The sequence below is a fragment of the Egretta garzetta genome, unplaced genomic scaffold, assembly GCF_000687185.1.
Source record: "Egretta garzetta isolate BGI_Z169 unplaced genomic scaffold, ASM68718v1 scaffold161, whole genome shotgun sequence".
NCBI lineage: Eukaryota > Metazoa > Chordata > Aves > Pelecaniformes > Ardeidae > Egretta > Egretta garzetta.
Window position 1 is genome coordinate 3,317,560 of NW_009258754.1, and position 11,770 is coordinate 3,329,329.

At 39.1% G+C, this 11,770-nt stretch overlaps 1 protein-coding gene across 1 annotated transcript; it reads right to left on the reverse strand.

Moving 5' to 3' along the window:
- Positions 1–192: 192 nt before the first annotated feature.
- On the reverse strand, positions 193–10,124 carry TRIM42 (tripartite motif containing 42). The gene is made up of 5 exons (XM_009649098.1): positions 9,769–10,124; positions 7,095–7,801; positions 4,973–5,793; positions 4,056–4,283; positions 193–255 (listed from the first exon to the last, which is right to left on the reverse strand). The coding sequence occupies exons 1-5, from the start codon at positions 10,122–10,124 to the stop codon at positions 193–195; spliced, it is 2,175 nt and encodes a 724-aa protein (XP_009647393.1).
- Between the last annotated feature and the right edge of the window lie 1,646 nt (positions 10,125–11,770).

An 11,770-nucleotide genomic window follows, 5' to 3' on the forward strand; every position in this document is an offset into this window, starting at 1 on the left:
GTGAGGGTGTGGGGGGGTATTATTATTATTTGCCAGAAAGCAATAATAGTCCGAAGAGCTCACTGTTAGATCTCTGGCTGCTAACTTCAGTGGAAAATGGGACATTGCATAAGAAAGCATACACATTTTCCAGTTCTTCAAGGAAAAAAAAAAATCCCAGGTTTCATTCTTTGTCTGTTTGGTGTATGCAGATCACCCTGAACACTGCTTCTCCCACTTGTCTGCGATTTTCCCATATTCATCTGAAGTCATTATCTGCATGTAGAAAACAAGAATGTATTAAAGTACAGAAGAGGTACATGTATTTATTATTTTGGGGGTAGGATTTAATTAGTGTCTGTTTTCAAAAGAACTTACCACTTACAGATGTATTTTCAAAGCAGTCAAACTGTCTTATCTGTGTTATACTTTGGAAAGTCTAAGTATTTATTTTGGAGTCGAAATGGAAATTGAGCTCTTTAAAAAATGCTTGCATTAAAGGCAAGCAATTGCCTGGTGGCAAACATTAGGTTCCAACAGCTGGTCATTTTGGCAAAGAGTTTCAGATATGGCCACAGGATTTAGAAGCCCACATCCTATTAAAAGTCACTTTGCATTTGGCTTCCAAGGTAATTTTGAAAAATCTCCTTCCAAAGGTTTAATTGGTAAGAGTATAACGGAAAGTTAAAAAGCAACAAAACCAGCATTAGAATTACCACTGTTTCTGCAGTTGACAGTCTCAAGAGACAAGGAACATGAAGTCTATTTGTTTCTGTGGCAGGCCACTGTGAGCAGCTTCAGGCTGCTGCTGTCAGTGAGAAGAAGGGATGGGGGAGCACCTCTTCTGAGAGTGGCAGTACTGGCAGCAACTAGAGCAAGGGTTGCAGAATTCCAGCATTTTCCCTTCCTGGTTTTATAACTGCATCCTTAGGGCTTCTCATTCGTCCTCCTATGGCAGATGCAGCCAAATCCTTTATCTCTGGAGCAACACATTTTTGCCTACTCTGTTGAAAGTCTCCAGGTATCACTGAATTTCATCCTTAGAGGATTTCTTGTCACTTGCCTTGTGGCACAGTTTCGCATAGTTTGCCAGGGCTGTTTAATACAGCAGTTGGGTTGACAAGGCATCCTTCGGTTTCTGTCATTCATCCCGGATTTTCCACAACCTCAACTCATACTCGGAAATATCCCCCGTACTGTTCATTCCCTTACCCAGTGCAGTGCAATCCCTCCACTTGACTTTTAAATTAGGATTCAGTTGCCAAATTCATGAACACCTTTTGCCAGTTTAGATGTTCGAGGGTAACCTGCCTTCTGCCTAGTTGCTGCTCTAGAAGTACATCTTTAAAGTCTTGTGTCATCTCTCAGCCCTGTGCAGATATGTTAGATACCTTCGGGCACTTCCTGAGGCATTAGGAACTTGTATTGAGTCAACTGTATTGAACCCTTCTTGTGCAAAGAGATGGTGCCATCTGTAGCAGCTTCTGTGATTCATGGGGCAAGGATACAGTGGTATCTCCATGGTGTTTCATACACTGACAAATGGCTGAAATTGTGGAAGCTGTGATTCAGTTCAATCATGCTATTGGGCTAAGAAGAGAGACGTTCCCTTACTCCTAAAAGAACAGAGTACAGTTTTCTGTTTTGCTTATGAGGGCTGCATACAGACTTGGGAAATCTGCTTGTAATGTTAAATAACACCGTATGGTTGAATAACTTCTTTTGTGAGACTTGATATTTTGGGGTATCAGTGGCATGGTATCAGCTTTAGTTCAAAGAATGAAATAGTAGCTGGTGTCTAACAAAACTTTCTGTCACCTTCTTCCTCTTCATAGCCTGGTGCTTGGACTCCTGTGACCCATCACAGGCATCACAGTTACATTTCCTTATAGGCTCAATAACAGTCACACATGGATAATGATATTGCTCTGACTAAATCCCCTACTTAAAATCCAATGCCATATTTTCTTTTAAACAAAGTCCTTCCAAGCTTTCTGTGTAGTGTAACAGGTAAAGTAAAACAGTCTGATGTTACGCAAAAGGAACAGAGGTAGTTATTTTTTAAAAGAACATTTACAGAAGTCTGTTATATGTGCTGTCTCATTTGCTATGAAACTCTTTACTTCTATAAATTACAGCAGATGTTAAGTGAGTTTTTGTTTCTCTGGCATATTAATATAACTGTGCTATGTGTAGAAAGAACAATTTTCAGAAGATAAACCAATACAGCATTCCAACATGTTAGATGATAAAAAGAAACTACTGTGCTCAGTGTTTTAAGTATATGAAGTGGAGCAGACCAGGAAGGTGTCATGTCATTTGTCATTAAAACTCATGAAGTGAGTGGGATGTCTGAATGCTGTTTCAAAGTTAAGACTTTTATTCTCTAAATGTGACAAGGGACAAGAGGATTGCAAAGGGACAGCACTTGGTGCAATTGATATAAGAAGAGGCTGTGAAATGCAGTTGGAACCAGAGAATAGCACCTACCCTTTTCATGGAAGCCATCTGCATTTTATGCACCACAGCTCCTCAATACACCCCTTACTGAAAATTTGTCAAGGGGAAAGCATCAATTCAGATCGTATTTTTTTTCAGCAAAGCATAAAAATCTAAACGTAACTTCAGCAAGAGATTTGGGATGCCTAAAGGGTATTAAAGTGAATTCATTAAATGTTTTAAATTTTGATGCCTTTTGGAATCATAGAATCATAGAATCATAGAATCATAGAATGTTTTGGGTTGGAAGGGACCCCTAGAGGTCATCTAGTCCAACCCCCTTGCTGGAGCAGGGACACTGCTAACTAGATCAGGTTGCTCAGAGCCCCATCCAACCTGGCCTTGAATGCTTCCAGGGATGGGGCCTCCACCACCTCTCTGGGCACCCTGTTCCAGTGTTTCACCACCCTCACTGTAAAGAATTTCTTCCTTATATCTAGTCTAAACCTACCGTGGTTTAGTCTAAAACCATTACCCCTTGTCTTGTCACAGCTGGCCCTACTAAAAAGATTTTCCCCATCTTTCCTATAGGCCCCCTTTAGGTAATGAAAGGCCGCAATCAGGTCTCCCCGCAGCCTTCTCTTCTGCAGGCTGAACAAGCCCAACTCCCTCAGCCTGTCCTCATAGGAGAGTTGCTCCAGCCCTTGGATCATTTTTGTGGCCCTTCTCTGGACCCGCTCCAACAGTTCCATGTCCTTCTTGTGCTGAGAGCTCCAGAGCTGGACGCAGTACTCCAGGTGAGGCCTCACCAGAGCAGAGTAGAAGGGCAGAATCACCTCCCTTGACCTGCTGGCCACGCTTCTCCCGATGCAACCCAGGGTACGGTTGGCCTTCTGGGCTGCCAGCGCACATTGCCAGCTCATGTCCAGCTTTTCATCCACCAGCACCCCCAAGTCCCTCTCGGCAGGGCTGCTCTTGATCTTTTCTTCCCCCAGCCTGTACTGATACCGAGGGTTACCTCGACCCAGGTGCATGACCTTGCACTTGGCCTTGTTGAACCTCATGAGGTTCACACAGGCCCACCTCTCCAGCCTGTCCAGGTCTCTCTGGATGACATCCCGTCCTTCTGGTGGAATACCTTCCTGCTCCTTTTAACTTTTATCTTTGCAACATTTTTCCTCCTCTTCTAAAACCACAGTAAAGGAGACTTCTGTCCAAAGGTGTCAAAGAATATTCTTAACGTTGTTTGTTTCCTCTATTTAATGATTGCTGACTTGTTCCAGCATGAAAGCTTTTGTGCTTAACTCTTCATGCTCTGTGTGTTCAGAGATATTAGTGCAAAGGCAGTCTCAGTCCTGAAGTAATGTGAATGACAGTGACTTGCCTGATGTAAGGCAGAGCATCCCTGCTAGAAAAAATGAGGAACTTTCTACATAGGTCAAGCAGTTGCAAACTAAGCTAGAAAGAACAATGTGTGGAAAAATCCAGTGCAACTATTAGTATCACTTACTATTCACATAAGTGAATAGCAATATTCCATTTAAGCAGTCTTCCTCATAAACAGATGGAGTAAAAAACATTTGTGAAGACAAGAAAGTTAAGGCAACTTTATGAAGTATAGGAAGGATCTACAATACCTTACAGATCTCACTCCATTCTCCTCGACCACTTGCATTGACAGCACGGACTTTAAAAAGATATTCGGTATTTGGATCCAGATTATGTATCGCAAGGTTCTGCTGCTGTATTTTGCTTAGCTGGCCAGCTAGTTGTGTCTGGACAGTGTTATCAGGACCAATACCAGCAACTTCATAAAACTCTACCTCAAAGAAATCCACTTCTTCTGTGGGACAAGTCCAGTAAATCTGTGAAGAGACAATTAAGTACTGTTTATTTTTGCTCATTTTCATTTTTGCTTTTTTGGAAGGCCCCTGTTTGACACATTTTAATTTTGAAATGCCAATGCAGATGAAATTCCAAACATAGCATGAACTATATGTGGAAGATATGCAGTTTGTGGTCTTGGAAAAAGTTAAGCTTCCTCCTGGGAATTTCATAGTACCCTTTTCTAACACACTAAAAGTAATGCAGGCTGACAGCTGTCAGCACTTTGCAACATGCACTTGGGATCTTATGCAATTGGTATCCTGACCTTGTTAGCATCTATGAAATGTAGAATGAGGAAAATTACATGGATATGATGTCGTCACATTGAAAGCCATGACAGAATCGAATTATTTGAACTGACATACAGATATTTAAATACAAACATAGTACATCTGTTTCTTTCTGCATCGGGCCTTTTCATGTAACATATTTATATCACATACATAACAATATAACAACCCTATTCACTACAGTAGGAATGTGACACAATTCAATTTATGCTTCAGTTTGTCTCAAAAGGCAAGTTTGAAATGCATTGTCTCCTACAAATAAAGTATTTGAACTGATGTTGTAGTCTTATTACTCAAACTCATATGGGTTCAGACTCTATAACAGCCTGAAAATATAATGGTCTCTTGTCTGTGTTTAGAATTTATTAATATCTTACTTTGGCAGACTTCGGGTAAACAAAAGTCTGGTATATAACAACAGGTCCTGGGACTGGGACTGATGCATTTTCTGTAAGTTCTGGACTTGAAAAGTTAACAATCTGGTATTTTCTTTCTTTCCTTGGACTTTCACAAGCCGTATCCCAGTATGCATACACTTCATTACTCTGCGTAGGATGATGGGGAGGTGTAGAGCTTGGTCTTCTGACGGTGTCTTTAGACAGCACACCTAAATCAAACATGGAATTTAAAGACGGGCTTCGGAAAAATGTTGCGTGCTTGGATTTGTGAGTACTTGAAATGTGCCTTGGAACCATTATCTCTGGGTTAAAAGAATAGGGATAATTTTCTGCTTTACTTTCTGACTGCTTTATTCCGCTAAGGGATGGGACAAGTCTCTGTAAAACGGAGAAAATTTCATCAAAGTTGAGTTGAATTTTTCTTAAGGGATCTTCTCTTAGACATGGACTGGGTTGGAAAATGGAAGGAACTGCATTTTCTATTTCTTTCACTAAGCAGTGTGCAGATTGCAGAAACACAACTTGGCTTTCCTCCTTAAGAGCTTCTTTAGAGTATTGAATAAGGCCATCCATATATGATAGCTGACTGGATGTATAGTTTATATATTCTGAAATTTCTTTCTGTTTTTCAAGTTCAATGTTTTCAAGCAACTCCATCATCTCCTTTTCTTGTTCATGAAGAATCATACGTAATTTTAAGAATCCATTTCTGATCTCCTTCCTTTTGGTGTCCTTATAAGTCTTGAAATTATTTTTTAACAGAATAACTTCCATTAGATCATTATCAACTTCTTGGCGTACTGTAAAACAAAAAAATGAGGTCAGTAGTTCCAAATTCATATTAAAATGTAGTAGCTATAAGAGGCAGAGTGATGAATTTTAGCTTAAAAAAATTTCAGGTGTGGTAGAACGTGGAACAAGAATAAGGATTCTGGTATTTTTCTCTCATGTCTGCTGCTGGTAAGACTGAGGGAAGTTGTTTGGGTTAAAATGTTCACATTTGGGTGTATAAAATTTGGCAGTTAATTGCTGCTTTGTTATTATTTCCTCATTTATACTTATGTCCCCCAAACTGGGCTTGATAATTTCTACTTCATTACATGAGAAATCCTGAAGCTTAATTTATTGTAGCTCTGTATTATCTTTGAAAATTCACTATGCTGGTACGAAGTTAGAATAATGGCAGCAAATGCACCTGCATAGCCCACATTATGTCTGTGGCTGACAGCACATTCCTCTGATGGCCGTTATGTGAAGGTGTGATTAACTCTTCTGACACTAAACATTGTGAACTGTGAAGGAACATAATCAAAAATACCAAAGACTGATAGTAAATTCCAGTGGCATTCAGCTAACGTCAGGAAACAATGTCATGTTACAAAATCCTCCACAAATATTCTACATCACTTATTTTGTCAAACTTAAGACTGTTTCAAAATTGATAATTTAATGTCTCCAGCTGTTTCTCACTGGGCATGGCTCGCTTTTACCTTTCTGAATGTTATTTTCCATGCAACTTCATTATGTCCCCAACATTTGTGAATTTATATGCAAAGACTAAAATAAAAAGAAATTTGTAAGATCCGAGTCTGTGTTCAGCCCCTTAGTTGCTGTGGATTGAGTCTTAGTTAAAAGGAGTGACACTGCTGTGTTACTTCAGAAAAATGTGACCGCTTTGCCTCTTAGTCAGCGTGGGCAAAAGCGTAAAACTGACTGAAGAGGGACAATTCACAACTTGCCTACAGGGGAAGAAGCCATTCCTTTTCAAGCGTGTATTTCTGATTGAAAAAAGATTCACTGTTTTATTCTGCAGATGTAATTGGTGTTAATTTCTTGCCGGCTTCTCCAGTATGAAATGAAGGTTTCCCTCTCTAGATGCACATTTCTGTTCCCATCCCGTGTGCAGGTCCTTCATTCTGTAACAGTGGAGTCTGGCTCATGATGCCACAATTATGGGATTGTTTTGTGTTTCTACAGGGGGAACACACCACCTTTCTGACTTTTATGCTGTGTAGAGAATCAATATAGCTTGTCAACCGTATGTTCAAGTTTCGTTTCCAAGGAGAAATGGGGAAGTGTGAGAAGCAGCAGAAATACAAACCTTTTCTAAATTTTGCAATTGTATCAAAGAGGGAAGCGGCCTCTCTTGAACACGCGACTGCCAAGGTAATAGTCTTGTGATCACTGTGCAGTGAATTTTTGCAGAACCCACAGATCAGTTCATGGTCATCCAGACAGTATTCAGAGAGTTTTGTGTTGCTGTGCAGTAAGCAGCGCCACTGTTCATGATCTTCTTGATGTGCTTTGGTGAAAATGTGGTCTTGAGCGCTGTTCTCGCTATGGCTTAAACGCAGACATTCATTACAATAATTAATTCCACATGTTCTACATCTTTTGGTTGCCACTCTTCTTCTCTCCCTGCAAGTTTCGCAGTAGACTGGACTTTCACTATGGTCAAATCTCCACCTCAGAAAGCCATGTTTGCGCATGTATTTCTTGGCTATTTTTGCTCTGAGGTAATTCTTCCTCAGCTGAATTTTATTTGTGTAGGGGAGACAGTGTGCTTTGCTGCACACCGGGCATACGATGATATAAAAGTCTTCAGTTACTTCAGCTTTAGTCTTGCTTTTAGTTATACATTTCTCACAAATGCAGTGATTGCACGGCAGCATAAATGGTTGAAGAAACAATTGCTTACACAGTGGACAGGCAAGCTGGTCACGGAGAGCATGGCTGGAGACATTCCTTTCTGGTGTAATGACAGATGCATTATTCCTAGTTCTAAATCTTGACATGACATCTTTTGACCTGAATAAAATTGGGGGGAAAAAAAAAACAATCCCAAGAACTCAAACAAAAATATTTGAGTATTAGGGTACCATCTAAGACACAAAATTATAATGTAAGCACTTCTGCTTTGCATACCAACCATCCTTTTATTCTGACTGGATATTTTATTTAAATGATTCGGTTGTCACTATCAATAATCCATTTTTCTTCATTTTCTTTTCATAATTATTCCACTATGTGTTGAATACTGTTGCCAACAACAACAATAAACAGATATCTCAGTCATTGTACATCTGCATGAATTTGTTGTTATTGTTGGTGGCTAAATGAAAAGAAGGATACAGTTTGGTTTAGTACAAAATAAAATGTAATTTGTCCCCTTTTCTTGATTATTTTTCAAAATGGAATCAACAAATAACTAGACTGAAGAAAAACACTGTGCAATTCAAATGAAACCCTTTATTTTGTTTCAGAGAGTATTAAATGCTTTCTTTTACAACAACTTTGGTAATATTTTTAGAATATTTTCTTTTTAATGAAAACAATAAATGTCAAAATGTTTTTCTTCTGCACTGTTAAAATGGAATATTTCTTCAAGAAAGTAGCACGACCAAGTGTTTCACCATTTCAAGACAAGTATTGAAGACTTTTCTGCTTAACATAACACATTTACATATGATCATCCTAATTCTTAGTCATTTAAGAATTTACCTCTAATTATTTCAGATTTCTAGAATGAATTAAGTTTATTCTTAGTGCCAGTAGCAGCCTTATTATAATTGATTCTTTCTATTAATTGCAAAGACTTTTCAAATGTGGATTTTTATTATTATTATATTTTATTTTAGAAGAGGACTGATTTTCAGGATGTGCTAATCCCTGTTCTCTTCATATCTTGATAGTTCTAACTTGCCATTTAGCCTGTGGACATTATTCTTTTAAAAATACAATATTAATTTTATAATGTCTCCTTGAATGTTTTCCACAGCCTTGGCATGAGCATCAGTATTTGAGATGGACACCTGGTTCTAGGCCTTTACAGTCTAGCCCTCTGCTGTGCTTCTCTTTAGCATCCATGTTGTTACTGCTTTCCTTCCCACCTTCTCTCCCCAAATGTTCACCCATGCTATCTGCTTTTTCTGTCACTCTAAACAATGGTAAAAAACCCTATTAAACTAAAGAGAATAGATTCTTCTGTTGCTGTCAGGATTCCTTCTGGTCTTCAAAGTTTATCTAGGTAGGCATTAACCATGCATTTCTACAGGTCCTGTCAAGTCTTCTTGGACTGGTACTAATTCTAGTCTGGAGTTCTTCTGATAACTTTGTTTTTGCTCTCCCTCCCCTCCACACCCTCCCACCTTTTTGTGAGCACTCTTTGGTGTAGCATTTCTGTAGTTAATAATCAGCCTGTTCCCTTATGTTTTCCAGTTTTATCTTCTAAGACTGTCAGTATGCCACCTTTCCATCTCTGTGCAGCTTTTCTTGAGCCTTTAATAATTATTTGTCTCCTTTTTGTCTTTTGAATTCTTTTTGAATATAACTGCTTCCTTCCACTTCCGGTTAACAGCAGTTTTACTGCTCTTTGTTTTACTCCATTTTTCATTGTATGCTTGCCTGCAGCCCCCTTGCTATAAACACATTCCTGTTTTCCTCCTTGTTTTAAGGTTCTCTGTATGTCTTCCTTCTGTTGCTACATAGGTTTTTACACTGTGAGAATGTATAAGCATATATTAGCCATTCATGGATTTTGTCTGGAAATCAGGTGGTCCTAATTACAAGTGCAGGGATGTTCTGGAGTAGTCTTTGCCCCAGACAGAGTAATGTGCAGAAAATTTCACTAATATCAAGATAAAACTACTTTTTCTGTTTCTCAGAAGAATGATACCCCGTGGTTATTCAAAATAGCTCCAACATGCCAACAGATCATGTGTTTCTATAGAAAAACAAAACCCCAAGAAATTTTAAGAGCTCTTAGCTCCACTTACTGAACAGTTCCTGGTGTTCTTGAGTGATGTGGTTCATTGACATAGCTTCTGCAGCACTTGCTTTCATAATACTGGCACGCTGAATTCTCTTCACCACAGCAGCAGCATTTGCAGCCTGGGTCATTTGAACAAGAGCAGCAGCACCACCAGCAATTTGCATGCTCTGCACACGAGCAGTGGCAGCACTGGCAAGGTTTGTCTTCTTCGTACGGACATGGGAAACAGCTGCAGTTCTCCTCACTGGTAAACAAGAAGCGCCAACACAAGCAGCATTCTTCCTTTCTGCTGTGGCAAGTCAGGTAACAGCAGTTTGAGCAGCATGGCCAGATCAAACAGGGTTGCCCATTTTCACTCATCCCTCTGTCAGACTCCTGGAAGAAACTTCATTGATCCTTTCAGCTTCTCTGCATGCTACAGCAACTGAGCTCCAAAAGGGCAGAAGCTCTGACTGCTGGGTCAAGCTCTGTGCTGTGGCAGTGCACTTCATTCTAATTGGAAACTGATGTCACAGTGAGATATTCAAATAAGGACATGGGTATAATTCTATGCACAGGTACCTGATACAGCAATGACATCAGCTATACATCATGGTAACTACAATTGTTCTTCCTGAAGTCCTTGAAAGCATTTATCTCCCTGTTCATTAATTGCAAGGGGAGTTTATGCATTTGAATTAGATACCCCAAGGCCAGGGTCTCGTTAGGACCACATACTTCATAGGCATTTTTTCGTCTCAGCTGGGTCCTGTAAGCAAACCACCTGAATCAGGCCCTTACCAGCAATAATGAGAGGTTTCTTAGCAGGCCTCTATAAGACTTTAAGCATAAATAGCACACATGAGAGAACCTTAAACTTGAGATGCATCTTGAAGCATATTTGTGTAACTGTCATAATTATTTTAAGCCCTTGTCTGCGACTGTTTATACTCCTGAACAATGTATGGTGTTTGTTCCCCCAAGGCATGAAGAAAAGAATTAGGCTTGGATCGCAGGTTCAGGGCTTATTGCTCATTTGCTCTGGACCTGCCTCTTTTCCCACTGAGTCCAATTGTATTTTTTCTTGCTCTTCCTTAAGCTGGCCACTCTCTTATAAATGCAATATCAGACATATTCTTTCTTTTATTCTTTAGTTACTCTGTACTAGGCACCTTTTTCTTTCATTTCATTGATTTATTCTAAGATTTACATGGCATTTTTCGTATTTATAGACATGATGTTTTTAAATAAAAATGAAATTCATTTAGAGAACACAAGATTCTCAATGCTTACTATAGAGCTTATACGTAAGCAGTTGGACTCGATGATCTTAAAGGTCTTAAATGATTCTATGATTCTAAAAAAGGAGATCTACCCTCTAAGAGTTACCTGCAACTGCCATCATAAACAGCTTATACTCCTGAAACTGTAAAGGACAGTGATATCTGTATGGTACATATTTAAGAATACTGACTTTTAATGCTGGCTTCTGTACTATAGGTAACTACATTTTTCCAAAGTTTAGCATTTCATCTTGTGTTAATGGTTTAATGAATAATTGGGAGTTACTAAAAGAGGTCTTGACATAGTTTATTGTCACAGCTCCTTTGAGCCTATTTGCTCAAAGTCTGTTCTACCTAGAGAAATTTTAATTCACTGATCCAGAGTCCTACAGACCGTAATGGCTGTGTCATTATGTCTAACCATTTACATGATGGGCTATAATAGGTTCTTTGGAATGGTTATAGCCTATTGTGTCAATTGGATTTTCATGCATAAGTACTAGATTTGTGTGCTGAACAGCTTTCCATAGTATAACCTGGACTTTTAATGCATGTTATTTATTCCATTTGTCTTTCCAGTTTAATCAATGGTAATGCTTTTTTATTGCGCATATTTAATTTTGGGATATTGAAACGCTTTTGAATTCAGTCATTAGAAAAAACGTATCTCGTGATGCTTGTCTGCTTTTATTTTGCAAAACAGTCATGAATATATGGGAGGTTTTTTGAGGAAGGAAAGGTGGG

Excerpts from the sequence above, each read along its gene's own strand:
- TRIM42 (XM_009649098.1), bottom strand. The coding sequence starts at position 10,124 with ATGAGTGAAAATGGGCAACCCTGTTTGATCTGGCCATGCTGCTCAAAC. Across the intron at positions 7,802-9,768 it reads AGAACACCAGGAACTGTTCA|GTCAAAAGATGTCATGTCAA; the intron begins GTAAGTGGAGCT and ends AATTTTATTCAG. Across the intron at positions 256-4,055 it reads AATGGAGTGAGATCTGTAAG|ATAATGACTTCAGATGAATA; the intron begins GTATTGTAGATC and ends TTCTACATGCAG.